This window comes from Panthera onca, chromosome C2 (genome assembly GCF_046562875.1).
Source record: "Panthera onca isolate mPanOnc1 chromosome C2, mPanOnc1 haplotype 2, whole genome shotgun sequence".
In the NCBI taxonomy this organism is placed as follows: domain Eukaryota; kingdom Metazoa; phylum Chordata; class Mammalia; order Carnivora; family Felidae; genus Panthera; species Panthera onca.
The window spans coordinates 114,473,714-114,501,041 of record NC_138347.1 but is presented as its reverse complement, the minus strand read 5'-3'; the positions used below and the strand labels follow the sequence as shown (position 1 = coordinate 114,501,041).

Here is a 27,328-nt window from a genome sequence, read left to right as displayed (position 1 = left end):
ACCCTATGTTATCACTAGTTAATTTCCCACAAACTAGACTGTTTGAAAATTTACTGGTTAACTTCGAGATTCTTTTGTAAGAAATGATTTTGTTTAATACAAAGGCTTGAGATTAGAAGAGAGATTTTGTTTTTTCTCTAGTGAAGGAAAATGCAAACATTGCAAGGAAATGTGGTTGCTCGGATGCCTTATTTGTGATGCCTCCTTTGCTTTCTTTGTAGGGAAGATGCTTAATAGCTACTTACTCTATTTTCCCTCCCAGAACACTGGCTAGTTTTGTGATATGAAGAAGTCTTGCTAAGGCTGGATATACGTGGCTTCCTAGCTCCCAGGAACTTGTTAACTGTCACAATATCACCTTCAATTTGTAGACTGAAACAAAGGTCAGAGTTCTCTTTTCAAAGGATAAATAAGGAAATGACACATCAAAATAAGAAGTAAAACCATACCAGTTTATACACAAAATAGGAATTGTAAAATCTAAAGACATTTCTCAAATGCACAAATGTACAAAAAGAGCACTTCTTCAGTGAATTTTGAGCTTTTAAAATAAAACTTTTCCTATTAATTTCTAAGGTAATGATTGCTCATTCATTTATTAACTTTATCAGGGAACAGAGCATCTCATTAAGATGTGGAAAATAGTGAAGAATTATTTCATCATGACAGTTAATCACTTGGAAAAGAAGCGTGGAGAGAGTGAAGGGGAGGCGAGCCTGAAGGAAAGCATGGAAAGTTTACACATATTCCTCCCATCTTGTGTAGAATACTCCAAATCGGACCATGGCTCTTTTTCTTCTGCAGTTTGGGCCCTAGTCTCTTCTGTCATCCTTGGGCCCATCCACACTGACCTGTTTAGTTTCCTACCACTTTATAAGTCAAAGAAGGCTAAGATGTCTGGTCTCCTAACTCAGCACATTTCCCCAAACTTCCCTATTTTCATTACTGGATTTCTGTGTTGTTTGTTCACTTAGTAGTTTTCACTAGATTTCCTTGCTAGTGTTCTCAATTTGAAATGGTAAAAGTAAATTTTTATTCTTCTTCCCATGAAAAAATAGTTTTCTGATTATAAGCAATATATGCTCACCATAAAAATTGAGAGACTATAGGACATGTATAAAGAAGAATATGAAAATCATATAATTCTACAACAAAGAGATTGCAGTGGTAGACTTGGGTATAACTGTGTGAATTTCCTATAGACACTCTTATTCCTCCATTTTAAAAATATGTTTGTATATGCTATTTTGTGTCTTCTTAAAATTTGGCAATATCATGGCATATCCAGTATCATGGATATCTTTTCATGTAAATATATATGCATTCATGTCATCATAGTTTTTTGTTTTTTTTTTTACAATACTTGAATTATACCATAATGTAACCGATCCTCTATCATTGGCTGTCATTGTGTTTAGGTTGCTTTCACTTATTAAAAATTATGAAATATTTCTTTTATTTAAAAATTTTTTTAAACGTATTTATTTTTAAGAGAGAGAGAGAAGAGAGAGAGCACAAACGGGGAAGGGACACAGAGAGAGGGAGACACAGAATGGGAAGCAGGCTCCAGGCTCTGAGCTGTCAGCACAGAGCCCGACGTGGGGCTCAAACCCACGAACCGGAAGATCATCGCCTGAGCCGAAGTCGGTACTTAACCAACTGAGCCACCCAGGCTGCCCAAAATTATGAAATATTTCAAACAGAGGATAGAGTAGGGGAATAATAGAACATCCTATATACCTACCACCTAGATGTTAGTAATTTGGGTTTTTAAGAAGAAATAAAATGTTACCAGTGCCATTGAAACATTTTTAAAAAATGTTTATTTACTTAGAGAGAGAGAGAGACAGAGAGAGAGAGAGAGAGAGAGAGAGAGAGAGAGAGAGAGAATACGAGTGGGGGAGGGGCAGAGAGAGAGGGAGAGATAGGATCCCAAGCAGGCTCCTCACTGTCAGCACAGAGCCCCTATGTGGGGCTCAAACTCATGAACCATGAGATATGACCTGAGCCAAAATTGAGTCGGATGCTTAACTGACTGAGCCATCTAGGCGCCCAAAGCATTTTTTATCCTTCCAAATTTCATTCCCTCATCTTCCTCCTCACAGATAATCATTATCCTGAAATTTATATCTTTCCCATTTATGTTATAAAACATTTTTCACCTTCTATATGAATCTATAAACATTGTTGCACCTGGTTTTAAAGTTTGTTTGCTGTGGCTTTTAAACTTGCTTTTTTTTCACCCAACACTATATTTGCAGTTTATCTGTATTATACTGTCTGCATTCATTTTAACTGTTGCATAATACTTCATTTTATGAATATGCCATAATTTTTTCATTATTTTATTGGTAGATACATAAAATGTCAATTTTTTTTTTGCTATTATATCTCTAAAAATCCCTCCTTGTGTATATTACAACTAGATGCCATTTCACACTCATGAGATTAGTGAAAATAAAGAGTGTAACAATATCAATGGCCAGCAAGGATTTGAGAAACAGGTAGTCTTATATACTGCTGGTATACAAGAATGTCTGACCACTCTGGGGAATTTGGTAATATTCCACTTCTTATCTCAATGATAATTTGCCATAGTGAAATAATTAATTTTTTCCACATTCAATATATTTCTCATTTCTTTTATAAATGAATCTGTAATCATTGTCTTTGAAATTAACAGAAAAACTAATTACTAGTACTAATACCCTTATTACTTTGTACTGTTCTATTTTATGTTTACCTGCATTATCCCTTTTTGCCAGTCATTCTCTTTGAATACTTAATACTGAAATAATTTCTGTAGCTGGGATCTGACCATTTCCATCAGCAATTTTGAGTTCTGGCCCTCTTAATTAGATTGATAACTAGTTTGTATTCAACTTCAGTTAACCAGATTATGCTCAACTGTGACTGAGTTATGACAAATTGCAAATGGCAAATGATGTGATGAGTAATGAATGCTTGAAGGTCTGTTTGTTTCAAAAAACAAAAACAGAAAACAATATGTTTTTTGCTTCATTACCAAAGAATTCTTTTTAGTCAGGATTCACTTTTGTTCACAAAACTAAAGAATTTCTCTGCTGCCTCTTAAATTTTCACAGATTTACTTTCTGTATTTGTTTCTGAACTCTTTTGCTGTTAAAGATTTTGTTAAGAGTTATGTAAGTGATTAACATGTTTAAAGCCCTTATGTTTTTAGAGGATCTGTCAAGTACTACAGAGTATAAAATGTGAATAAATATTCCTTACTGGCTTGTGTTGACCATTTGTCAGTTTAGGAGGTGATTTTAGAGGATATGTGTTCCCAACGTAAGCTCAGTCCACTTAGAATTCCTTTTGTTTTTAGAGCAACAATCTTGTTGGATGTAACAAATCCTACAAGTATACCACAGACTGAGCTTTTGATTTTCTACTCTGTTGGTTTGGTGTTTAGAGTGGAGTGATAATGTGTGACTGGATTTTTTTCTTAAGCATGACAATGATGTGATTATAATGGTGGTGTGGTGTATAACATATTTACTAAAAGGCCTTGTCCACCAGAGGGCACAGTCATTTTGTTTTTTAAATAAAATGTCAAGATATGGTCTATGGAGTGAAGCATTATAAGTGTGCTGAATGGGAAACACATAACAGATGGCCTTTCTTCATAGAGCTTGGATATCAGAAAATAAAAATCCTGACAAACAACTACTTCTGTGTTAAGTAAAACTCAAGGCAACAATCTTTAAATTTTTATCAGTTATGTTATTTTTAGGAATTAGATTTGATATAGAAAAACCAAAGGATTATAAATAGATCTGTTACAATATCTCTTTATTTAACTCTTTCAACATCAATTTGAGTGAAAAGGGAATTGTTGATCTCATTTCCTAGCTTTGTCCTAGACACCATGATTTATTGCCCTTCCCCAGGCCCCCCCCCCCCGCCCCCCCTTTTAATGACAAGGTCATTAGTAAGCTATTATGCCTGCAGATTAGTTTGAAGTAGTGAATTTAGGGAGAAGGTACTTGTTAATTTACCTACAAAAGTGAAATTCTGTCTGCAATCAAATCTTATTTTGATCATGTAAAGAAAGGTACAGATGTTTAACAAGATAAATTATATTTAGTTGGAACAGTCCATATTCTAAAATCAAGAGGTGATCATATAGGCATTTGGAATATATTTCCACTTACCCAATGTGATCTAGGAAACAAAAGAGAAAAAGAAAAACAAAAAAGCATCTCCATAAGATAAAAACATGTTTTCTTGTTGTCTGTAAAAATAGTACTTACTAGTCACAGTGGGCTGGAGCCTGTGCAAAGAGGTGATCCCCTTCAAGAGCATTCATGAAACATGTGTTTCTAGATGACCTTGTATTAGGCAATACAGATACTATTTTTTTTTGGTAAGAATTTAATAAACAACACTAATAGTAAAAACAGGAATATTTAAGATACAACCTTAAGTCCTACTAAAAACCATCTAGTTCATTGACTAGCTTTATGTCCTCAGTTTTTAAAAGTTTTTTTAATTAATTAATGTATTTTTAAATTTACATTCAAGTTAGTTAGCATGTAGTGCAACAATGATTTCAGGAGTAGATTCCTTAATGCCCCTTACTCATGTAGCCCAACCCGTCAACCACAACCCCTCCAGCAACCCTCTGTTCTGTATATTTAAAAGTCTCTTATGTTTTGTCCCCCTCCCTGTTTTCATATTATTTTTGCTTCCTTTCCCTTATGTTCATCTGTTTTGTATCTTAAATTACTCATATGAGTGAAGTCATATGATATTTGTCTTTCTCTAATTTTGGTTAGCATAATACCCTCGAGTTCCATCCACGTAATTGCACATGACAAGATTTCATGCTTTTTGATTGCTGAGTAATACTCCCTTGTATATACACCACATATATGTGTAAACAGGTTTACACATGTGTGTATATGTGTATATACACCACATCTTCTTTATCCATTTATTCGTCGATGGACATTTGGGCTCTTCCTATACTTTGGCTATTGTTGATAGTGCTGCTATAAACATTGGGGTGCATGTGCCCCTTTGAAACAGTGTACTTGTATCCCTTGGATAAATTCCTAGTAGTGCAATTGCCGGGTCATAGGGTAGTTCTAGTTTTAATTTTTTGAGGAAGCTCCATACTGTTTTCCAGAGTGGATGCACCAGTTTGCCTTCCTATCAGCAAGGCAAAAGAGATCCTCTTTCTCCCAATCCTCATCAACATCTGTGGTTGCCTGAGTTGTTAATGTTAGCCATTCTGACAGGTGTGAGGTGGTATCTCATTGTGGTTTTGATTTGTATTTTCCTGATGATGAGTGATGTGGAGCATTTTTTCATGTGTCGGTTGGCCGTCTGGATGTCTCCTTTGAGAAGTGTCTTTTCCTGTCTTTTGCCCATTTCTTCACTGGATTATTTGTTTTTTGGGTGTTGAGTTTGATAAGTTCTTTGTAGATTTTGGATACTAACCCTTTATCTGATATGTCATTTGCAAGTATCTTCTCACATTCCATTGGTTGCCTTTTAGTTTTGCTGATTGTTTCCTTCACTGTAGAGAAGCTTTTTATCTTGATGAGGTCCCAATAGTTCATTTTTGTTTACTTAATTTATTTTTAAGTAATTCCTACACCCATCATGGTGCTCAAACTCATGGCCCTGCAATCAAGAGTCATGCTCTTCAGACTGAGCCAGCCCACTGCCCCATATATTTTTTTAATAACAAGTTTATTGAGATACAATTCACATACCATACAATTCACCCATTTGAAGTGTATCTTTCAGTGGCTTTTAGTATATTCAGAGTTATGCAGTTATTACTACAATGAATTTTAGAACATTCTCATCACCCCCAAGAGAAACTCCATACCCATTTAGCAGTCATTCTCTATTTCTCTTCAACCCCTCCAGTTGCAGCCCTAGGCAATTGTTAATTTATTTTCTCCAAACTCTCTAAAGAGTTGCCCATTCTTGACATTTCATTTATAAATGGGATCTATAATATGTAGCCTTTTGTTTCTGGCTTCTTGCACTTAGCATGTCTTCAAAGTTCATCTGTATCATAGCATGTATCATTACTTAGTTCCTTTTGATGGCAGCTAATATTCCAATGTATGGTTATACCACATTTTGTTTATCTCTTCATCAGTTAGTGGACATTTGGGCATTTTTGCTTTTTGGTTATTATGGATAATGCTGCTGTGAACATCAGTGTATGTTTTAATGTCTACCTATGTTTTCATTTCTCTTGAGTATATACTTAAGAGTAGAATTTTTGGGTCATATGGTAACTCTGTTTAGTCTTGTAGGGAACAGCCAGACTGCTCCAAAGTGGGTTCACCATTTTCAGCTTCCCCAGTAGTGTGTGTGGTTTCCAAGTTCGCCATTTCCTTGTCAAGACTTGTTTTTAATATCTATCTATCTATCTATCTATCTATCTGTATTTTATAGACTTTCTAGTGGGTGTGAAGCGCTTTATCATTGTGGTTGTGATTTGCATTTCCCTAATCATTAGTGATGTTGAGCATCTTTTCATGGGCTTATTAGCCAGTCATATATGTCCTTTGAAGAAATGTCTATTCAAATCCTTTGCTTATTTTAAAATCGGGTTCTGGCTCGTTCGGTTAAGTGTCCAACTTCGGCTCAGGTCATGATCTCGCGGGGTGTGAGTTCGAGCCCTGCATCGGGCTCTGGGAGCCTGCTTCGGATTCTGTGTCTCCCTCTCTCTCTGCCCCTCCCTCAATCACACTCTGTCTCTCAAAAATGAATAAATGTTAAAAAAAAAAAATTAAATTGGGTTCTATGCCTTTTTATTTTTGAGTTGTAAGATTTCTTTATGTATTCTGGGTAAAAGTCCCTTGTTAGATGTATGATTTGTGAGTACTTCTTCCTATTCTCTGGCTTGTCTTTTCATTTTTTTGATGATGCCTCCTGTTTAATTTTGATTAAGTCCAGTCTATCTATGGTTTCTCCTGTTATTTATGTTTTTGGTATCTTATATAATAAATCGATACCTAGTCCAAGGTCATGAAGATTTATGTATGTTTTCTTCCTGGACTATTTTGTCTTAGTTTTTAGATTTCGGTCTGTATTTTGAGTTTATTTTTCTATTTAATGTGAGGTAGAGGTTCAACATAATTCTTTTGCATGTGGATAATCCAGTTTTCTCACCACCAGTTGTTGAAAAAGCTATTCTTTCTAGATTACATTGTCATGGCACCCTTGTTTTTTTATTTTTTTATTTTTATTTTTTTAAATGTTTTTATTTATTTTTGACAGAGAGAGAGAGAGAGAGAGAGACAGAGCATGAGTGGGGGAGGGGCAGAGAGAGAGGGAGACACAGAATTTGAAGTGGGCTCCAGGCTCCTAGCTGTCATCATGGAGCCCGATGCGGGGCTCGAACTCACGGACCACGAGATCATGACCTGAGCGGAAGTCGGATGCTCAACCGACTGAGCCATCCAGGCGCCCCGCACCCTTGTTTTAAAAAAAAAAAAAAAAAAGTCAACCATAAATGTGGAAGTTTATTTCTAGAATTTATATCCTACTCCATTGATCTGTGTATCTGTATGCCAGTACCATACTGTCTGGATTATTACAGCTATGTAGTAAGTTTTAAATTTGGGAAGTGTGGGTCTTCCAACTTTGTTTTTGTCTTCAAGATTATTTTGGCTATTTTGGATACCTCGAATTTCCATTTGAACTTTAGGATCACCTTGTCAGTGTCTGGGGAAAAAAAAAATCCATCTAGGATATTGACATAGGTTCAGTCAAAATTGTAGATTAATTTAGGGAGTATTGCCATCTTAACACTATTACGTCTTCTTATCTATAAAATTAGACTGTCTTTCCATTTATTTAGGTCTTTTTAAATTTCTTTTAACAAAGGTTTATGGCTTTTAGTGTACAAGTCTTATACCACTATCATTAAATTTATTCTTGCATATTTTGTTTTTGATACTGTTGTATCAAAAAATTGTATTGTTTTCCTAGTTTGCTTTTCAGATGGCTCATTGCAAGTGTGTAGAAATGGTTGATTTTTTACATTGATTTTGTATTCTGCAGCCTTGCTGAACTTGTTTATTGCTAATTGTGTTTCAGTGGATTCCTTAGGATTTTCTATATACAATTGACTATTGTGTTTCTATATATAGTCTATAAACAATGTGGATTTAGAGGCGCTGACCCCTACGTGGTCAAAAAAACTGTGTATAACTTTTGACTCCCCAAAAACTTAATTACTAATACTGTTGACCAGAAGTCTTACTGATGATATAAACAGTCAACACATATTTTGTATATGTATTACATTTATATACATAAAATAATATATAAAATATACAGCAAAGTTAGAGAAAAGAAAATATTATTAGGAAAATCAGAAGGAAGGGAAAATACATTTATAGAGCCATAGTATATTAAAAAAAAAAAATCCATCTGTAAGTGGCCTGTGCAGTTCAATCCCATGTTGTTCAACTGTATAAACTCATGCCCTCTGCAGATTCCTTTCCAATCTGAGTGCTTTTCCTTCCTTCCTTCCTTCCTTTCCTTCATTCCTTTTTTTTTTTTTTTTCCCCTAATTGCCCTGGCTAGACCTGCCAGTACATTTTTTAAATTGGAGAACATTTTTCATTATTTTGAAATTTGAAATGTTTCTTTGACAGGAAAGCAATGAATGTCTAAAATAGGACAAGGCAAATAATCCTTGAAATTCCTAAATAATCCTATTTAGTACCTTTTTGCATAGAAGTGTCAAGAGCAGACATTCTTATCTTGTTCAGTAGGGGCAAAGAATATAGTTTTTCATCATTAAATATGATGTTAGCTGTGTAGTTTTATAGATGTCCTTTATTAAGTTGGAAAATTCCCCTCTATCCTTCTATTTGTAGTTGGCTGGTACTTTGTTTTAATTATTAATTTAAATAATTTTGTATTTACTAATGAACCCTGAGAGAAGAGAGGAGAATAAGTATATATTCATAATGTAGTTATATTAACCTCATTTATTATTCTGGTTCTCTTTATGCTTGTGGATTTGAATTACCACCTAGTGCCATCTCTTTTATTTTTTTTAGGTTTATTTATTTTGAGAGAAAGAAAGTGTGAGTGTGAGCAGGGGAGGGGCAGAGAGAGAGAGAGAGAGAGAGAGAGAATCCCAAGCAGGCCCTGTGCTGTCAGAGCAGAGGCCGACACAGCGCTTGATCCCATGAACTGTGAGATCATGATCTGAGCCAATATCAAGAGTTAGACACTTAGCCAACTGAGCCACCCAGGTGCCCCTACCATCTCCTTACTTTAATATGGCTCTCCAATGCATACTAATTGGAAGCTCAACTTTGAGGCAACAGCTAGAAAGTCAGGATATTATATATGCAGTCTAGCTCCTCTCAGGGAGAAACTAGAAGGTAGGGGTTTTTGGTTACTTTCTCTGTGGTGAGCTAGAGGGAGTAGTCACTGGAAATGCTTGTGTTCCCAAGTGGAATCATTTCATAGTTTTATGTGTTTTGGGGTACTCATGAAATACCAAGCCACCTCAGATCCCAGAGTTAGGTGATTTGGAAGTCAACTTGGGTGACAACTGTAGCAGTTGGAGTGCTAGATGTGTGGACCAGCTCCTTTCAGGGAGAAGCTGGAAGCTTGTTTTTGTTTTTGTTTTTGTTTTTTTTTTTTTGAGTGAGCTGCAGGTAGACAGCAGGGGATGTGCTCACCAGATCAGTCAGGCTTCTGGGAGGATCTCAGTCAGTTCCCACATGCAGGCTGATTATAAGCCAGTACCTCAGGCAGCAGCTGGTGGAGTCTGTAGTCATAGCCCTTCTGGGTAAAGACAGGGATGGGTATTTTTGCTTGTATCCTTTGTACTGAGCCCTGGGGAGAGTAGTAGATAGTGAGGGCTTCCACACCTGTTAAAAACTGCTTTTTTTGTTTAATATGGTCCTATGGGACTTGAGTATGCCAAGCCCTATTGGCTATCAAAGCTAGGCAATTTGATGGCCTGTCCCTCATGTGGCAGCCATAAGAGGTGGGATGCTAGACATGTGGACACACTTCTAGAGAGAAGCTGGAGACTTGATTTTAATGTTGGAGTGAGCCAGAAGGAGAATGGAAGTGCCCACCAGCTTTTTAGGCCTTGGGGATGATTGAAGTCAGTAACTAGATGTGTGCTGATTAGAAGTTAGATCCTCAGGGAGCAGCTTGTGCATTACGTAGTCAAACCTTTTCCAGGAAAAGACTGGGAGATGGGTGTTTTTGCCTGCTCCCTCTGTATTGAGCCCTAGATGATAGCCATGCTGGGTGCACCTGCATTCGCTACGAACTGTTTCTTTGCTACAGCCTGTGGGACTCATGGACACAAGCTCTCTTGGCTTTCAGAGCTAGGTGATTTGGGGGCCAGTCCCCTGGATGGCAGCCTTAAAAACCGGAGTGCTAGATGTGTGGTCCCAACCCTTTGCTTTTCAGAGAGAAGCTGGGAATTAGATGTTCCCTCTTGATTGTATGGCACTGTACTGAGGGTGGGGTTTGTAGCAAGAGTATGTCTCAGCCTTTCCTGTTACCTATGTTAGTATTTTCTTAGTTGCTTGATGTGTAGGCATCACGTAGCTAATTTCTAGATTTCTTGCAGGGGGGGTTGCTCCATGTGTAGCTATATATTCTGTACGTGCATGCGAGGAGGGAAATTCATGCTCCTTCATTTTAAGTTCCCACAGCAGTGCACAAAGTTCCAATTTCTTCACATCTGTGTCCATATTTGTTATTTTATTTGATTACAGTCATCCTAACAGATAGGAAGTATGGTTTTGATTTTCATTTCCCTAATGAGTAGAGATGCTGAGGATCTTTTCATGAGCTTTTTGGCCATTGTTTATCTTCTTTAGAGAAATGATTGTCCAAGTCCTGTATTTTTAATTCAGGTTAACTTGTTTTTATTGAGTTCTAGGAGCTCTTTATATATTCTCGATGTCAATACATTACTACATGTATGATTGAAAAATGTTGTCCCTCATTCCATGGGTTGTCTTTCGTGTCTTTTGCCCTTTAATGCAAAAATTTTTCATTTTGATGAAATCCAAATCATCTATTTTTTGTTGCCTGTGCTTTTAATGCCCAAGACATCATTGTCAAATTCAATGTCATGATGTTTTTCCCTTATGTTTTCATATAAGAGTTTTATATATTAGCTCTTACATTTAGGTTGTTGATCCATTTTGAATTAATTTTTTACTTAGCATAAGATAAGGGTACAATTTTATTCTTTTGCATGTGGATATCCAGTTTTCCTAATACCATTTGTTGAAAGAACCATCTTTTCTCAATTCAGTGGTCTTGGTACTCGTGTCAAAGTGATTTGACTTATATGTGAGGGCTTATTTCTGAGATATCTATGCTATTTCATTGGTGTTTATGTGTCTGTGTTTATGCCAGCCCCAGACTGTTTTGATTACTGTAGCTCTGTAGTAAGTTTTAAAATCAGGAAGTATGGGAGCTCTGAGTTTGTTCTTTTTCAATATTGTTTTGACTATTAGAGGTCTCTTGAGATTCCATATACATTATAGGATGGAGTTTTGTATTTCTGCAAAAAACATCATTGGGATTTTAACCAATTGACCCACCAGGTGCCCTGGTAGTAATGTTCTTTGTTTTGTGATTTTCATTATTTGAGTCCTCTTGAGCTGTCATTTTTGTTGAACTTTTTGAAGAATCAACTCTAGCTGTCACTGATTTTCTCTATTTTTTTTTTAAATAATTCTGACTTTAATTCTGCTTTAGTAACTATTTCCCTTTTCCTGATAGCTCTGGGTTTAGTTCTTTTTTTTTTTTTTTTTTAATATTTATTTTTGAGAAAAAGAGGGCATGCATGCGGGGGAGGGGCAGAGAGAGGAGGAGAGGATCTGAAGTGGGCTCTGCACTGACAGCAGTAAGCCTGATGTGGGGATCGAACTCATGAACCGCAGGATCATGACCTGAGCCGAAGTCGGAGCTCAACTGACTGAGCCACCCAGGTGCCCTTGGGTTTAGTTCTTCTTATTCTTGTTTCTTCAGGTATAAAGTTAGGTTGTTGATTTGCAATATTTCTTATTTTTCAATGTAAGTAATTACAGCTATAAATTTCTTTCCTGACACTGCTTTTGCTACGTCACCTAAGTTTTGGTATGTTGTGTTTTCATTTACATTTGTCTCCAGACATTTTCTAATTTCCCCTGCTAGTTCTTCTTTGACCTCTTCATTATTTTTTAAATGAACTTTGCCACATTCTGTTTCAAATAAAGTGAGTTTCCTTAGGAAGAGCTTTGGAGGTCTTTTTTCTTACAGACTGCCTCTCTTTAGTGGGCAAACTTTCTGAGCCACTGATAGGGAATTGGCTCCATTCAAAATGCATCACTCTCACTGGTTTTTTCTCTACTCTAGGAAATGCTTGTGGTTTCCTATGCTTATTCCTTTATTACGAATGCTTTATTCCTATGCTTATTCCTTTATTATCTCCCGGATGATTGCCTAGCATAAAATTAATGTTTTCATTTTTCATTGACACTCTGCTTTATGTGCAGTGTGCTGGTTGTGGGTAGTTATCTCTGGTCTACTCTATTTGCCTCTCCCAGCATGGATCCTTTGTCCTGCAGGTGAGTTAGGAGGAAGGTGACCAGGGCCCCAGTGTTCTTGGCCCTGTGTACTTTGCCACATTCACCAGGAATTTAACCTTTGCAGTTTGGAGCTGGAGAGGTGAGAAATGGTGGTGATCTTCCCCTTCTTCTGAGGTACCATAGTCCTTAACTGGATGCTGAGGGGAGAAGGAGCCTTGTGGCCTTTGCCACAGAGTGGAGCTTCCATCTCACTGAGCTAGTGGCAGGGGAGTGAGCTGTGGCTCAGAAGCCACAAACTGTTTCTTTTTTGATAATGTTTTTATTTACTTTTGAGAGAGCACGAGTGGGGCAGGGCAGAGAGAGAGGAGGTCGAGGATCTCAAGTGGGCTCTGTGCTGACAGCAGCACGCCCGAAGTGGAGCTTGAACCCATGAACTGTGAGATCATGACCTGAGCTGAAGTTGGACACTCAACTGACTGAGCCACTCAGGGGCCCCTCAAATGCCACAAACTTTGGATTTTTTTACCTCAGCTCTCCTTCAGCATAAATTTCTCATCAACCTACTAACTACCATTCTTGGCTTAACCTAGCTATTTTGAAGGAACAGATTCTCCTAGTCTTTTGAAATAGATAATCTCTTTGATAGTAAAAACATTCTTCTATATCCTCTGCTTTTGGAAAGGTAATATTACGAGGATTTATTTATTTATTTATTTATTTATTAGTTTATTTATTTTGAGAAAGTGCATACGTGTGCGTGTGTGTGGCCGCGCGCACACACACACACACACACACACACACACACACAAGGGGAGGGGCAGAGAGAGAGGAAGAGAGAATCCCAAATAGGCTTCATGCTATCAGCACAGAGCCTGACGTGGGACTCAGTCTCAGGATTTGTGAGATCATGACCTGAACCAAAATCAAGAGTTGGTCACTTAACTGACTGAGCCACCCAGATGCCCCAGATTATTAAGAGGATTTTCTATTTTGAGACTTACTTATATGATTTATCTTATACTTGGTAATTATCCAGTTTTTATATCAAATGTTAAGGAAGTATGTGCATTGAAAATTATTGCAATTTTGTGGCAGTATTTTCTCAGCCCTGAGCAATTTTACCAATATGAGTAGGTATAAAAGCTATATTCAGCATTTAAAAATTGAAAAGCTGATCGATGTAAAACCAGGAAGGAGAATGTTACCATAGAGGTATTCACAACAAGTACTTTATCATGCGCATTTCTGTTGTAATACGGTGTCTGGCATACAATGTAAATTTCTTGAAGGCAGAATCTTTCTCTCTGACAGTTCCTGAATTACAGCAGGGATTCAGCAAATTTGTTTAGTGAACCGGTGTATCAGTAGAATAAAGAATTAAAACGACAATTAATGCTTCGGGTTGACCTGTTGGGAATAGATTATGAAGTAGGAAATGACCAAAATGTCTGTAAATATATTGAGCAGTTTGCCATCTCAGGGGTTCAACAGTGTTCTTCAGTGAGCATGAAAAGCCATATTTATGAATCTGGTAGCCTGATGTTTGCTGTTTTTAGGGTAATTTTTGCCATCTGTTTTCTACTTGCCCTCAGGAGCTCTGTGGAAAAAAAAAACTTGAGGATTAAAAACTCCCAACTTCAGGATTTACTTTGCTATCTGACAGTAGGAAGTATATAGGAGATAAACCAACCTCTTGTGCTCACCCTCACACCTTGATGACTAGCTCATCTTATTTTATATGTCTCATTTAGGAGTATTGTTCATATTTAGTACTTTGTATGGATCAGAGATGCAAAACTGTCAACAGTGACCTGGCATCACAGGGAGCATAACTGGAACTCACAACTGCTCATGATTCTTCCTTTCTTTTTATTCAGTATATAGGTTTGGCCTGACCGCTATTCCCTAATCTTTCCTCTCCCAAACCGAGCATATTTTGCTTGTAACTTTTGGCATAATGATATAATAATACTGCACATGCTAAGAGAATTTGCTTTGTAATGGAATCTGAAAATGAATCCTTGTATAAAGCAAGAAATGTTTTCTTAAAATAAATAATTATTATATGTTAGGATAAATGTATTGAAATAAGGTAAACATTTTACTGACTGATTCTATACAAATAGAACTATCTTTGGTATTGGATGCTTCCAATTTCCTTCTTGACACCTTGTAATTCATTCTAAGTTGTGAGCTTTTCTCTTTCCAAGTATATTTGTTTAGTACAAATATTATCATAATAATAACAGAAGTAATAAAAATAGAACTATGATCCAGTAATCACATTACTTCTAGTAATTTACTTCCCAAATACAAAAATAGTAATTCAAAAGGATACATGTACCCCCTATGTTTATTGTAGCATTATTTACAGTAGCCAAACTATGGCAGCAACCGAAGTGTCCATCCATAGATGAATGGATAAAGAAGGTGTCGTATGTATATACAATGGAATATTATTCAGCCATAAAAAGATTGAAATCTTGCCATTTGCAACAACATGGATGACGCTACAGTATAATGCTAAGCAAAATAAGTCAGAGAAAGACAAATACCATCTGATTTCCCTCATGTGGAATTTAAGAAATAAAACAATCAAGGAAAAAAAAAGAGAGAGAGAGTCAAACCAAGGAACAGACTCTTAACTATAGAGAACGAACTGATGGTTACCAGAGGGGAGGTGGGTGGGGGGATGGGTGGAATAGATGATGGGTTTTGAAGACTAACTTAACACGTTGAGCATTGAGTAATGTGTAGAATTGTTGAATCACTATATCGTACACCTGAAACTAACACTGTATATTAACTTTACAGGAATTAAAGTAAAAAAAATTCATTTAAAAAATGGAAATGGGGCGCCTGGGTGGCTTAGCCTATTAAGTATCTGACTCTTGTTCTCAGCTCAGGTCTTGATCTGAAGGTTGTGAGTTCAAGCCTAGTTCAAGTGCTGTGTGTGGAGCCTACTTAAAAAACAAAACCAAACAAAAAACCAGAAATAGCATTAAAGAATAATCTTTAGTCTCACCAATCTTACTGACATCATTTTGTGTTTATATTAAATTTGAAAGACAATGTGTTCTTGAAGAAAGGATACATTATTTGAATCAGTTTGACTCATAGCACCATCAGTTAGCAGCTGATTCTCAGGTGTGTTGTCTTCTTTGAAGCTTAAGTTTTTTCTTCTCTAAAACAGGGATGATAATGCCTATGATTTGTGATCCTCCTTTGTGAGCATAAAGCTATCCTCTAGGACTTCACATCAGTTATGATAGTTAGCTTCAACAGCAGCAAATAACTTGAAAAACCAGTTGTCTGGTAAGCCACTTATCAAATTTTTACATAATACAATGAAAGATTTGGGGATAGGTGGGAAAATAGAAAGGTACAAGAAGAAGAAAAAAAGGTGATTTAGAATGCTAATCCTTTTAATAAGCACTTGTGAACTTTTGCTGTACAAGTGATGATTATATTAGCACAATGGCAAAATTATTAGAGTGCTAGGCTGAGAATAGGGAAAACTGGAATGTAGTCCTGGTTTAATCCTCCTGTCTGTGAAGGTGAATACTGTGGTAAGATGGGAAGGACATTGGCTTTGGGGTCAGCATTACTGGGCTTCAAATTATGGTTCTATCACTGGGCAAGTTATTCAGCTTCTTTAAGTTTGTCCACTTGTCTATAGTAATACATATCCAAAGGATCATTGTAAGGAAAGGGGCTATTTATTGTTTCTTTCTTTCTCTTATATTGGGTTTCATTTGCTTTTTTTTTTTTTTTTTTTCTTTCTCCTCGTTTCTTTAGATGAATGTTAAGGCCATTGATTTGAGACCTTTACTCTTTTTAATACAAATATTTGAAGTTCCCTCTAAGTACTATGTTAGTTGTGTCCAACAAATTTTCGTAAATTGTGTTTTTATTTTCATTCATTTCAAACGTTTAGGGCCAATTTGGCCCACTTCTGAGGCAACAGTCTTCTGAGGACTCTATTTGGTGATCTGTATTAGGAAGATTTTCCTCTGCAGCTGATAAGAATACAGTTCTTCCCAGCTCTGTGTAGGCTCCAGGGATTGTTCTGTTTACTCCTTTCTTTCTCAGTTTTGGTAGCTTCCTCCCACACAAATGCAGATTACTGATCAGCCAAGGACTTGAGTGGACATCTCTGCATGTATCTGGAGCCCTCTGTCTTTGCAGCTCCCTTATTCCCGGTATGGTGCTTCACAAAACTTTAGCTGCCTTTGCCACTCCAAACCCTGAGCTCTGTTTCCTCAGCTCATTGAGACCACTCAACTGTTGGGTTCCCCTGCCCTATCCTGAGGCCTAGAATCTCTAGATACTGAGTTGAGCTGTTTGTAGGGCTCATTGCATTTATTTCTTTCTTCTCAGCAGTTGCTGTCTTGTGCTGTGGTCCATTCTTTGAAAGTTGATATTTCACACCTTTTGTTTAATTTGCTAGTTATTTAAAGCAAGAGGATAAAACTAGCCCCTGTTATTCTGTCATGGCTGGGAAGTGGAAGTTCATCTTAGCATCTACTAGGTAGTTAGTGAATGCTAATTATCAAATCTAAACAAATCACTCAAAAATTCTTATTGGAGTACATTATCAAGATGGGTGATTTTATAATTGCATATTGACATTGTATAAATCTGTATGCCTTTTTTCCTTATTCTTAATCTCAGTGCAATTAATAAACATATATAGTAGTCTGGGACTTTTTTTATTTTTTAAGCTTTGACAGTCCTAGTATATTAACATGAGCCAAATTTTGTTACCAATGCTTTTGAACTTTTTCGGAAATAATGTGTTAAAAATTATATAGTTGGTCTAAATAGTATTTGCTGATAGCATTTTTAAGTATTTTTTCATGTTTTCAGTTATTTATGGGCTTACTTTATTTTTGTGACATCTTTTAGTCAGATATTAAGCTCTAAAATCTAACTCACTGATAAAATATATAACCGAAAAAAGCTATTGGGGAGGATTCTAACAGTATATGAGATGTAACTTTGAGATGAAAGATATTCAGGTACTGATTTGAAAAATGCTACAAATGTAATACTTAATTTGTGAGGTTTTTAAACAACCTTTTCTTATAATTCAGTTAAGGGATTAACTTTTAATTAGTATATAACCCTCAAATTTCTGTCTTATTCAGTGCTTTCCTCAATGATGTGCAGAAAGACATGGAAGGTATGGCTATCAAATTTGCAAATGGCATGAAGCTTGGAATGGTTAAAATACTAATGTTTCGCCCTGGAGTCTTAAAAGAAACATGCTGAAAAGAGGAGAAAAATAGCTTAGTAGCAACATATGTCAAAAATTTGTTGACAAAACTGATTTGTTTGCCAGAAACATCAATACGTCAATTACAGTGCATCACTGGAAGTGTACTGTCTAGAACAGGCTGAAGAGTGGTAGTTCCTATTGTTACTTTCTTGTTGTTACTGTTGTTGATGTGTTTGGTTTATTCAAAACAAATTTTTAAAATACATTTAGGCTTATAGAAAGGCTATATAGAAAAACTATTACAGAAAAATAGTACAGAGAGTTCTCATATACTGTTTACTCAGTTTCTTTTAATGTTAACGTTTTATTTTTTTTTTTAATTTTTTTTTTAACGTTTATTTATTTTTGAGACAGAGAGAGACAGAGCATGAATGGGGGAGGGGCAGAGAGAGAGGGAGACACAGAACTGGAAGCAGGCTCCAGGCTCTGAGCCATCAGCCCAGAGCCCGACGCGGGGCTCGAACTCACGGACCGTGAGATCGTGACCTGAGCTGAAGTCGGACGCTCAACCGACTGAGCCACCCAGGCGCCCCTAATGTTAACGTTTTATATAACTGAGGTACATTTATCAAATCTAAGAAATTAATATTTTTACAATATATTAAATAAAGTACCGACTTCTTTAAGATTTCACTGGTTTTTCCACTAAGACCCTACTATATACCTTCTGCATATAGTGGTATATTCAGTGTTTGACCTCAACTTAAAGTTTAAGAACCAAGTCAAATGCCACTTTTTCTGCTACCGCCTCCCGTAGTTAGAATGGCTTTCTCTGTTCTATGCAGTTATACTGTATGTTGTTTATATTCTGTTTTCTCTTATTGGATCTGTTAGTTCTTTCCAGATATTAATTACTTGGGTAGGGACTCAGTCTTATCCATCCTCTTATTTACAATGAAATGTGACCACTGTATTCAGAGTAGTGTTAAAGGAATTTAAAGTAATATGATAAGAGTAGTGGTTAAAGGATATTTTACTGTATAAGAAGAGCATAATCTCTAACCATTTGTGACAAAGACATTAAATGTATCCTGTATGTGAAAATTATGGATAAATTTTGGAAGAATGATCTAATATAGAATTAGAGAAAAGAACAGTGGATATTTTTAACATTGTTGAAAGTTGTTGATAGGAATAAATCCATCTCTCGCACTCACATTAGGAAAACATTAGCTAATAAAGTCTGATTGGTGTAACTCTGGTCTATGTTTGAATGTCAAAATTATGGCAGTTTCCTTTGACATCTGCGTTGTTTAAAAAATTTTTTTTCAGTGTTTACTTATCTTTGAGAGACAGAGAGAGACAGAGCTTGAGTAGGGAAAGGGCAGAGAGAGGGGGAGACACAGAATCTGAAGCAGGTTTCAGGCTCTGAGCTGTCAGCACAGAACCTGATGTGGGGCTTGAACCCATGAGCCGTGAGATCATGACCTGAGCCGATGTCGGATGCTCAACTAACGGAGCCACCTAGGCACCCCTGACATCTTCGCTGTTTAAAGTATTTACATCAGATTTTGGAATCAGCCTTAATTGCCTTTTATACTAACATTTTGGCTTGTTCATTTTTGTAAATGTTCATTCTTCTCTTTGTTGCCCATTTTGTTTTTCACCTAGTCGAGGCTGTTTTGTTCTGGTTTGTTTTGACCTTTTATGGGAGGAGTATAGCTTAGTGGTTGAGAACTTTCTGGGACTGCATGCCTGCTATGTAACCTTGAGCAAGTTACCTAACCTTTTTGAGACTTAGTTTCCTCATCTTTAAAATAAGGATAATAATAATAATAGTAGCTACCTCCTTGGGTCATTGCATAGATTAACTGATTTAGAATACTGAAAGGGCATAGTGCCTGACACAGTGTTGAGTGCTAAGGCTCAACAAATGTTAACTGCTTGCTGTTACTGCAATTAATTAATTTACAACTTCAGATACTAACAAAACAACTCACCCTTCTCTGACTTTCTCCTTCTTTTATTTTTTACTCTTGCAAAGAGAAGGATGTACTGCTGCCTTGCTTTCAACATTTCTGTTGACATTATAACTACATATGCTCTTCTTATTTTTACTATTTATGTAGCTTAACATCAGTAAAAGCTGAAGGGAAGGAAAGTTAAGGCTCTTTTCAGCCTGACACAATCTTTTAAACAAAACCACTTTATCAAATTCTCTGTGATTTTATTAATCAGTATAATTTATCAACAAAAGTGATGTTTTCATAATTTTTATCCTGAAATACTGTAGTTCTAAATACCTCCTGAAGCATTCAAGCAAAATTACATTCGGTATAATTTTTATGTTTAGATGATTTTGAATATTCTAGTTAAAAAGTGGTAACCCAAACTACTTTGGAAAACTGCTTGGCAGGATTTACCAAAGCTTGATACGCTCTGATCCAGCTTGATAGCCTATGGTTCTACTTTTATGTACATACTTAACAGATGTGCACCTGTGTTAGTGTCCGTGGAATGTTTGTAACAGCTCCTGACTGGAAATTCCCCGAATGCTCATCAGAAGTAGAATAGATGTTGGCATCGTCACACAATGTAACATTGTATAGAAATGGCAGCGAAAGATCTGCCAAGTGTCTCAACAGTGTGGTTGCTCAGCAGTAGGGATGAATCTCACAAGTACAGCATTGAGAGAAAGAAGTCTAAAAGACCACTTACTATACTGTATGGTTCTGTTTATCTCCAGTATAAAATTAGGCAAAACATCAAGCTGTTAGAAGACTATGTGGTGACATTAGGAATGGGGTTTGAGGACTAGTGACTGGCAGGGAGGATGAAGGGAACTTTCGGAGTTCTATTTCCTGATACATCTGTGTTCAGTTAGTGAAAATTCATCAAACTGGAAAATTATATTTGGTGCACTTTGCTTTATGTATAGTCATAAAAGATTTCAAAAGAAATCAGCATATTTATATGTAGTGAGCCTATTGCATTATACATTTGATGATACTGAGGTGCCAGTCTGCATGCACAATTTTTGTCCAGCATTGTTTAAACATCAGGCAATTACAACAAAGAGAGAATAGATGGACATCTAGTTCCTAAGTCTTGTAGGCACTGGTAGTTTTCTTGAATATCCTACATATTGGCATAAAGTGCCACTGTCAGAAGGTAGAAATGAGGAGGATCTTTAATTACAGAGCAAGCATTGTTTTTTGTGTTTTTTTTTTAATGTTTATTTTTGACAGAGAGTGACAGAGCATGAGCGGGGGAGGGGCAGAGAGACTCTGAAGTAGGCTCCAGGCTCTGAGCTGTCAGCACAGAGCCTGATGCAGGGCTTGAACTCACAGACCGCAAGATCATGACCTGAGCCAAACTTGGAGGCTTAACTGACTGAGCCACCCAGGCGCCCCCTCCCCTTTTATTTTAACGTTTATTTATATTTGAGACAGAGAGAGAAAGAGTGAGCACAAGCTGGGGAGGGGCAGAGAGAAGACACAGAATCCGAAGAAGGCTCCAGGCTATGAGCTGTCAGCACAGAGCCTGATGCAGGGCTTGAACCCATGAACTGTGAGATCATGACCTGAGCTGAACTTGGATGCTTAACGGTCTGAATCACCTAGGTACCCCGCAAGCATCTTTTTAATAAGAAAAGATTGGCCCAGGGAGGTGACACTAGGCATGTGGACCTGGCTTAAAGCAGCACCTCGTTTGATATTCTTATTCAAGAGCCTAGAGAGTTGTGCCAAATCAATTGACAAAGCCCATTATACTACCTTGTATACTTTGTGGATGATACAAACTAAGTTTGCGCTTAGTTTTAAGTGACTCATATCTCAGGGAAGAATAGGAATTAATAGCAAGTTATTCTTTTAGCATAGTCCACAGGAAAGATAATGTTTAATAATTTAAGAAAAAAACCTATTTTTTAAGGCTTTACTCAATTTTCTGTTAATGCAACTAGATTGTTTTTTGGGCTTTTGGCTTATGTGTATTTGATTTTTATAAATTTTCTTATGTTTAAAAATAATACATTTGCCATAACAGATATAACAATATAGAAGTTATAAAAAACAAAAACCCTTTTCTAGTTTCACTTGTAGATCTTTTTTTTGTGTGTATCTGTACATACCATCAATTCATTGATTCTAAGATGCATTTATTTTATTAACCCCATGTTTTAACATCTCTGAAATTGGAATGTGTCTTTCAATTGCTGTCCACTAGGTGGCAATCATGATGGAATTGACATCACCAGACAGGAAATTTGGCCTTAACTGTTCATACTGTCTTCACTTTAGTTGAGTTATATGCCTTGCTCGTACTACATGGGTTGAGTTTAATTGCTGTTCTAAGTGTCTTGAAAAGAATTGCATTATGTGATTTTTCATTAAAGCAAGAAGTTACTGTTTGTGCAGACAGGCACAGAAAAGCAGCAGGGTGTAAATTTAACATGATTGAAGCAAATACTCATTGCTAGAAGGATAACTGCAGTTCTATTTCCCTGCAAAGTAAAAACCAAGTGCTCTATGGAATCCAGAAGGCAAACTATTTTATGAATAAATGAAGGTATGCTGCATTTTATTCCTGAAACATTTGCAAAAACATTCCCCTTTACAAGCCAGTCCACGCAACTTTCGGCCGGAGAAATTGCCATGTCCTGTGGAATAGGTGGTTGGTGTGAGCCCTTCACATACCATATGGACTATTGTTAAAGAAACTGTGTCATAGCTTTAATTGCTTACTTTTTTATAAATTCATTGAATTCTGTTATCTGTTTATGTGTTTATTCAGTTATTACCTCCGTTGAGATAGCCATTTGATGTTTATGTTCTAATCTGTTAATGTAACATTTCATGTTATTTTCTGATGTCAAACCATCCTGTATTTCCGGGAAAGCAACTTGCTGTTTTCTTTTTGAATTAATAGTTATCTTGTGGATACCTTCTCAATTTAGTGTGCATAGATTTACCTCATTCTTTTTAATGGCTGCATTATTTTTCTATTGTATATATGTTTTTAAATGGCTACCTTATTGACGTGCATGATTTCCAGCTTTTACTATTAAACACGGCATAGCATGGAGCATCTTTCTACATACACCTTTATATACTCAGGCTAGTATTTCTATAGAACAAAATTGCCAGAAATGCTGTGCATTTTCATTGCTTGATAACATGAAAGAAGTGTAAAAGTTAATTTTAAAAAAGTATTTACTTGGTTTAGAAATGTCAGTCATCATTGGAAAATACACCAACATGATAACAGTGGTTGTCTTTGGGGTGATGGGCTTATGTGTGATCAAAAAGAGAACTTTAGTAGTAGAAATGGAACTTACTTTAATAAACTAAATGCTTATGAAATCAAATACTACTTTAGAAGTCCTTGGATTGTGAATATTTGGAGGGTAGGAATTGTCACAGCTCCCAGATAACTCATCTAGCATAATGCAAAATACATGAAACATATTTAAAAGATATTTGTAGAAGTAAGTTGTATTGAATTCTTGAGTTTAACAAAGAAAAAACTTCTTGCCAATTCTTTTACAGGGTTTTTTGATTAATTCAAAACCAGAGAATGCCTGTGAACCCATAGTGCCTCCACCATTAAAAGATAATTCATCTGGCACTTTCATCGTGTTAATTAGAAGACTTGATTGTAATTTTGATGTAAAGGTAATGTTTGCTTTTTTCATTTTTTTGTTACTGTTTTTTTAGTTTATCTACCTTAAATTCTCCCTTGTTTCAGAAAGGCTTTAAGAGAGTTGACACAAGTCATCCAGCTTAAAAAAAGTGAGGACAAAAGCAAAATGAAGGTGAAGTTGGTGAAGGCAAGCAAGAGAGGAGCAGGTTAAGTCTCATTCATCTGCTACAGGATTGACCTTTAAGCTTTTAACAGCCAGTACAGAGAGGGAGACAGCGTCGGTTTCACGATTCACAGTTTTAATAAGGTTGTAAACAAAATTGACTAGGATAAAAGTGATTGTTATTGGTTCTAAGAGTTTGCAGGTAGAAGTTGGGAATCTTGAACTGTGGTTTAATAGTGGAATCTTGCTTGATCTAATCTAGGAATGGAAACGTTAACCTTCAGTTTTATGCCTTTACTCTTCCATTATCAATATTACATGTATATTTATATTTATGTTGACATCGGGATTTCTCTTCTGTAACAAGCTGGTTCCGTCACCTGTACGCAGTTTGTCTCCCTGGAGCGGGTTAAGTCAGATAAGTAAAACAAAGTTTGCCATAGGACATCCCTCACTATCGTCAGTGCTGCTCTAAAGGTGTGGTTTTTTTAATGCTTTTAATACCGTCTTTACAAATCTGGTTTGGGATGGCCTTGGCAAAAGAGCCACACTGAGGCCTGTATAAAATAAGCCTTGATGTTACTTTTACTGATCTACCTCAGACCTGAGTGTCATGTAATTTCTTGCGTGTATCTTAGAGAATAGACATGGGATATTACTTCATGAATTTGACATAGCTTGATGTTAGATGATTTATTCAGCGGGAACAGACTTCTGATGTGCCTGAATTTTGTCTCTGCTTCTTGCATTTCATGAAAGAAATGACACCTCTATAGTAAACTTCTTAAAGGAATAAAATAATAACTCCAGAAGGGTTTGGAAATGTAGAGCACATTGGAAATGATAGGTGTTGTTACTATTGTATATCGGTTCCAAACCGAAACTCTTAATTGCCTTTAGATGGGAAATAAATTAGAGTTGAAGTCAAATGATTTCTTGCTCTTCAGAGTTATATCTTTTTTTTAATAGTAGTTTGAATTTAAGCCATTTTAAGATTTGACCCAGAACTAAATCATAATAATTGCAGATTGTTCCAACAAAAAGGAAATATTATTGTAATATTTCATTAATTTCTTGCCAGTAAATTAAAAGTAAACCAAAATTTGCTGATTCTAAGGTTTATTGCATTATTATGCTATGTAATTTTTGGTTCAGTCCAATCTTTATTAACTAGAAACTATAATACTTTTTTTTTTTTTTTTTAAGAACTTTTTTAGTTCGGGATGGGAAGTGGTTCACTGCAAAATTTAGGAAAATACTGTCATTGAATGTTTATTTTTGATGGTACAAACACAACTCAGGGATGCATATGTGGTAGAGTTATTAGTCCTCTTGCCCCTTTAGCGGATCCTCATCATGAGTCTGAATGCTTCTAATGGAGTTTTAGGATTAGCTGGATTTCAGCTCCTCTCTTCCTGCTTCCTGCCTTGAATTTTATTCTGCAACCATACCATCTCCTTGAAGTCTCTTGACTTGTCATACAATGCTAACTACACCTTTGTGCCTATTTATACATACTATTTTCTCTGTTCAAGATCTCTGGCCAAGATGACGTTTAAGTGCTAGCTGAGGATGTTATCTTTTCTGGAAGGCTTACTTTTCTTTGTGCCCTCTCTGGCAGAATGAATCATTCCAGCCCAATGTGCCACTCTTCCACTTTGTAAATAGCTCCCTTACTCTTTATTCACATTATTATTTTTTATTATATATATTTCATTTATATGAGCTTACCGTGTTTAGAGTTCACGTATAGTTACCTAATTTGTATCGGAGTGCATAGTAGATGAGCAATAAAGTTTTGCTAAACTGTGTAGTGTAGTGGTAAGGCTTCTGCTTAGGTGTATAATGCATTTTTTAAAAACACGTACATGTAAAAATGTTTAAATTGATTCTCATCTTAGAAAAATGTTAAAATTTTTTTCATTATACCTCACCATGTAGACATAGTTTTAATGAATAAGGTCCTAGTTTATTGTACAAGTTTTTTTTTTTTTAACTCTGTTATCTTTTCTTCACAAATAAACAACAGAGTATTTATTATAGCCATTTAAAGCTAATGACTCCTTATTCATGTTGTTCCTAATGGTTTCTGTCTTGTCTTAGTTATGAAAAATATGAGGCCTCGGGGGTGCCTGGGTGACTCAGTCAGTTAAGTGTGTCTGACTTTGGCTCAGGTTGTGATCTCAAGATTCGTGAATCCGAGCCCCACATTGGGCTCTGTGCTCACAGTGTGGAACCAGCTTGGGATTCTCTCTCTCCCTCTCTTTTTCTGTCTCTCTCTCCCTCCCCAAATAAATAAATAAACTTAACAACAACAACAAAAATATGAGACCTCAGTTTACAGGATAGACACATTGATTTTAATTAAAGTCTGGAAACAGACTGCATACATTTGAATACACCCCCCCCCCTTTTTTTTTTCTCATTTGAAATAACTTTATTCTGATTTTAAACAAAAACGAATGGGAATGACAGTGACAAATGAGATTTCACCACTGGATACTGTGATGTGACTACAGCAGTCTTTTATTTGAAATTCAGGAAACAACTGCATTCCAAAACAGATAAATATGCAGGTTCAAAATATGAAGGTGTTTTTTAAACTGCCACATTCACTCCGAAGCCCATTCATTTCCTTCAGCATCCCAGAGATGAAGCATATGTTCTGCTCAGCTGTACAATAAAGTGGCAACACCCTGCACCACTGACGTCACAGGGCAGGTGCCTATGAAACCAGACTTACGATGCTGGGGTCCAGCTGCACTTTCTCATACGTCATCATCCTCACCTGGGAGAGAAGCTTGACAAACTCCAAGTTAGGGTCTCTGATTAGTTTTCTAGAAACCCAGAGGAAGGGCTTTTCAAAGTTGTAGTTACCTTTTGGCAGAAATGTCACAGTGCTGAAGGTTCTTCTTTCAGTGGAAGACAATAGATTTTGCCTTAACTTTCCTGTCCATAATGTCCACTTTGTTGCCACATAGCACAATGGGGATGTTTTCACATACTCATACCAGACCTCTATGCCAGTTAGGCACATTCTTGTAAGTAACCCTTGATGTTACATCAGACATTGTGATGGCACACCGAGGTTGGATGTAATAGCCATCTCTCAGCCTACCAAATTTCTCCTGACTAGCCATATCCCATACCTTGAACTTAATAGGTCCTCTGTTGGTATGGAACGCGAGGGGATGGACCTCAACACCCAAGGTGGCTATGTACTGCTCACATTCGCCCATCAGATGATGTTTCACGAACATCATTTTTCCTTTGCCACCTTCGCCAGCCAATTCAAGTTTGGACTGGACTTGGAATTCTTCTTGGGCAGCCATTGTGCTATTATTTCCAGAAGCGTCTCCAGCCCATCTGACCTGGATGCTATTTTTTATTGCTCATTAGTGGTGTGATCTTGGGCAAGCTGTTTTACTTCTGTGTGCCTCAATTCCTTTATCTGTAAAATAGGAATTATAATGTTCCCTACATCCTAGGATTGTTATGAAGATCAAATGAAATAATCAATGTGAAATGCTTATCAGTTAGTGCCTTGCACAGAGTAAATAAGCGACAGGAATTAGCCGTTGATGTTTTACACTTTTTACCATTGGTGTAAAACAGAATAAGGATAAAGATGTCAAAGATGCTAACTGTATTAGGCCTCGAAGTTTTTCACAGCTTGCTGTTTGCAAGCTGGAGAACTAGGACAACCAGTGGTATAATTCAGTGTTGAGT

At 36.5% G+C, this 27,328-nt stretch overlaps 1 protein-coding gene and 1 pseudogene across 6 annotated transcripts in view; one reads left to right on the top strand and one right to left on the bottom strand.

Annotated features, from left to right (window-relative positions):
* The window catches only part of RNF13 (ring finger protein 13), a 163,056-nt gene that overhangs the window by 44,646 nt on the left and 91,082 nt on the right, over positions 1-27,328 (top strand). For 3 of the 6 annotated variants that reach the window (XM_060638929.2, XM_060638928.2, XM_060638930.2), the window contains one exon: positions 23,343-23,468. The exons of 2 other annotated variants lie outside the window; for them this stretch is intronic. In XM_060638929.2, the coding sequence (XP_060494912.1) occupies positions 23,343-23,468 (126 nt within the window). Of the gene's footprint in view, positions 1-23,342; positions 23,469-27,328 lie in introns of those variants that run through there. One more of the 6 variants, XM_060638932.2, reaches the window with a different exon arrangement.
* Positions 26,182-27,093, bottom strand: LOC132683230 (GTP-binding nuclear protein Ran pseudogene; annotated as a pseudogene).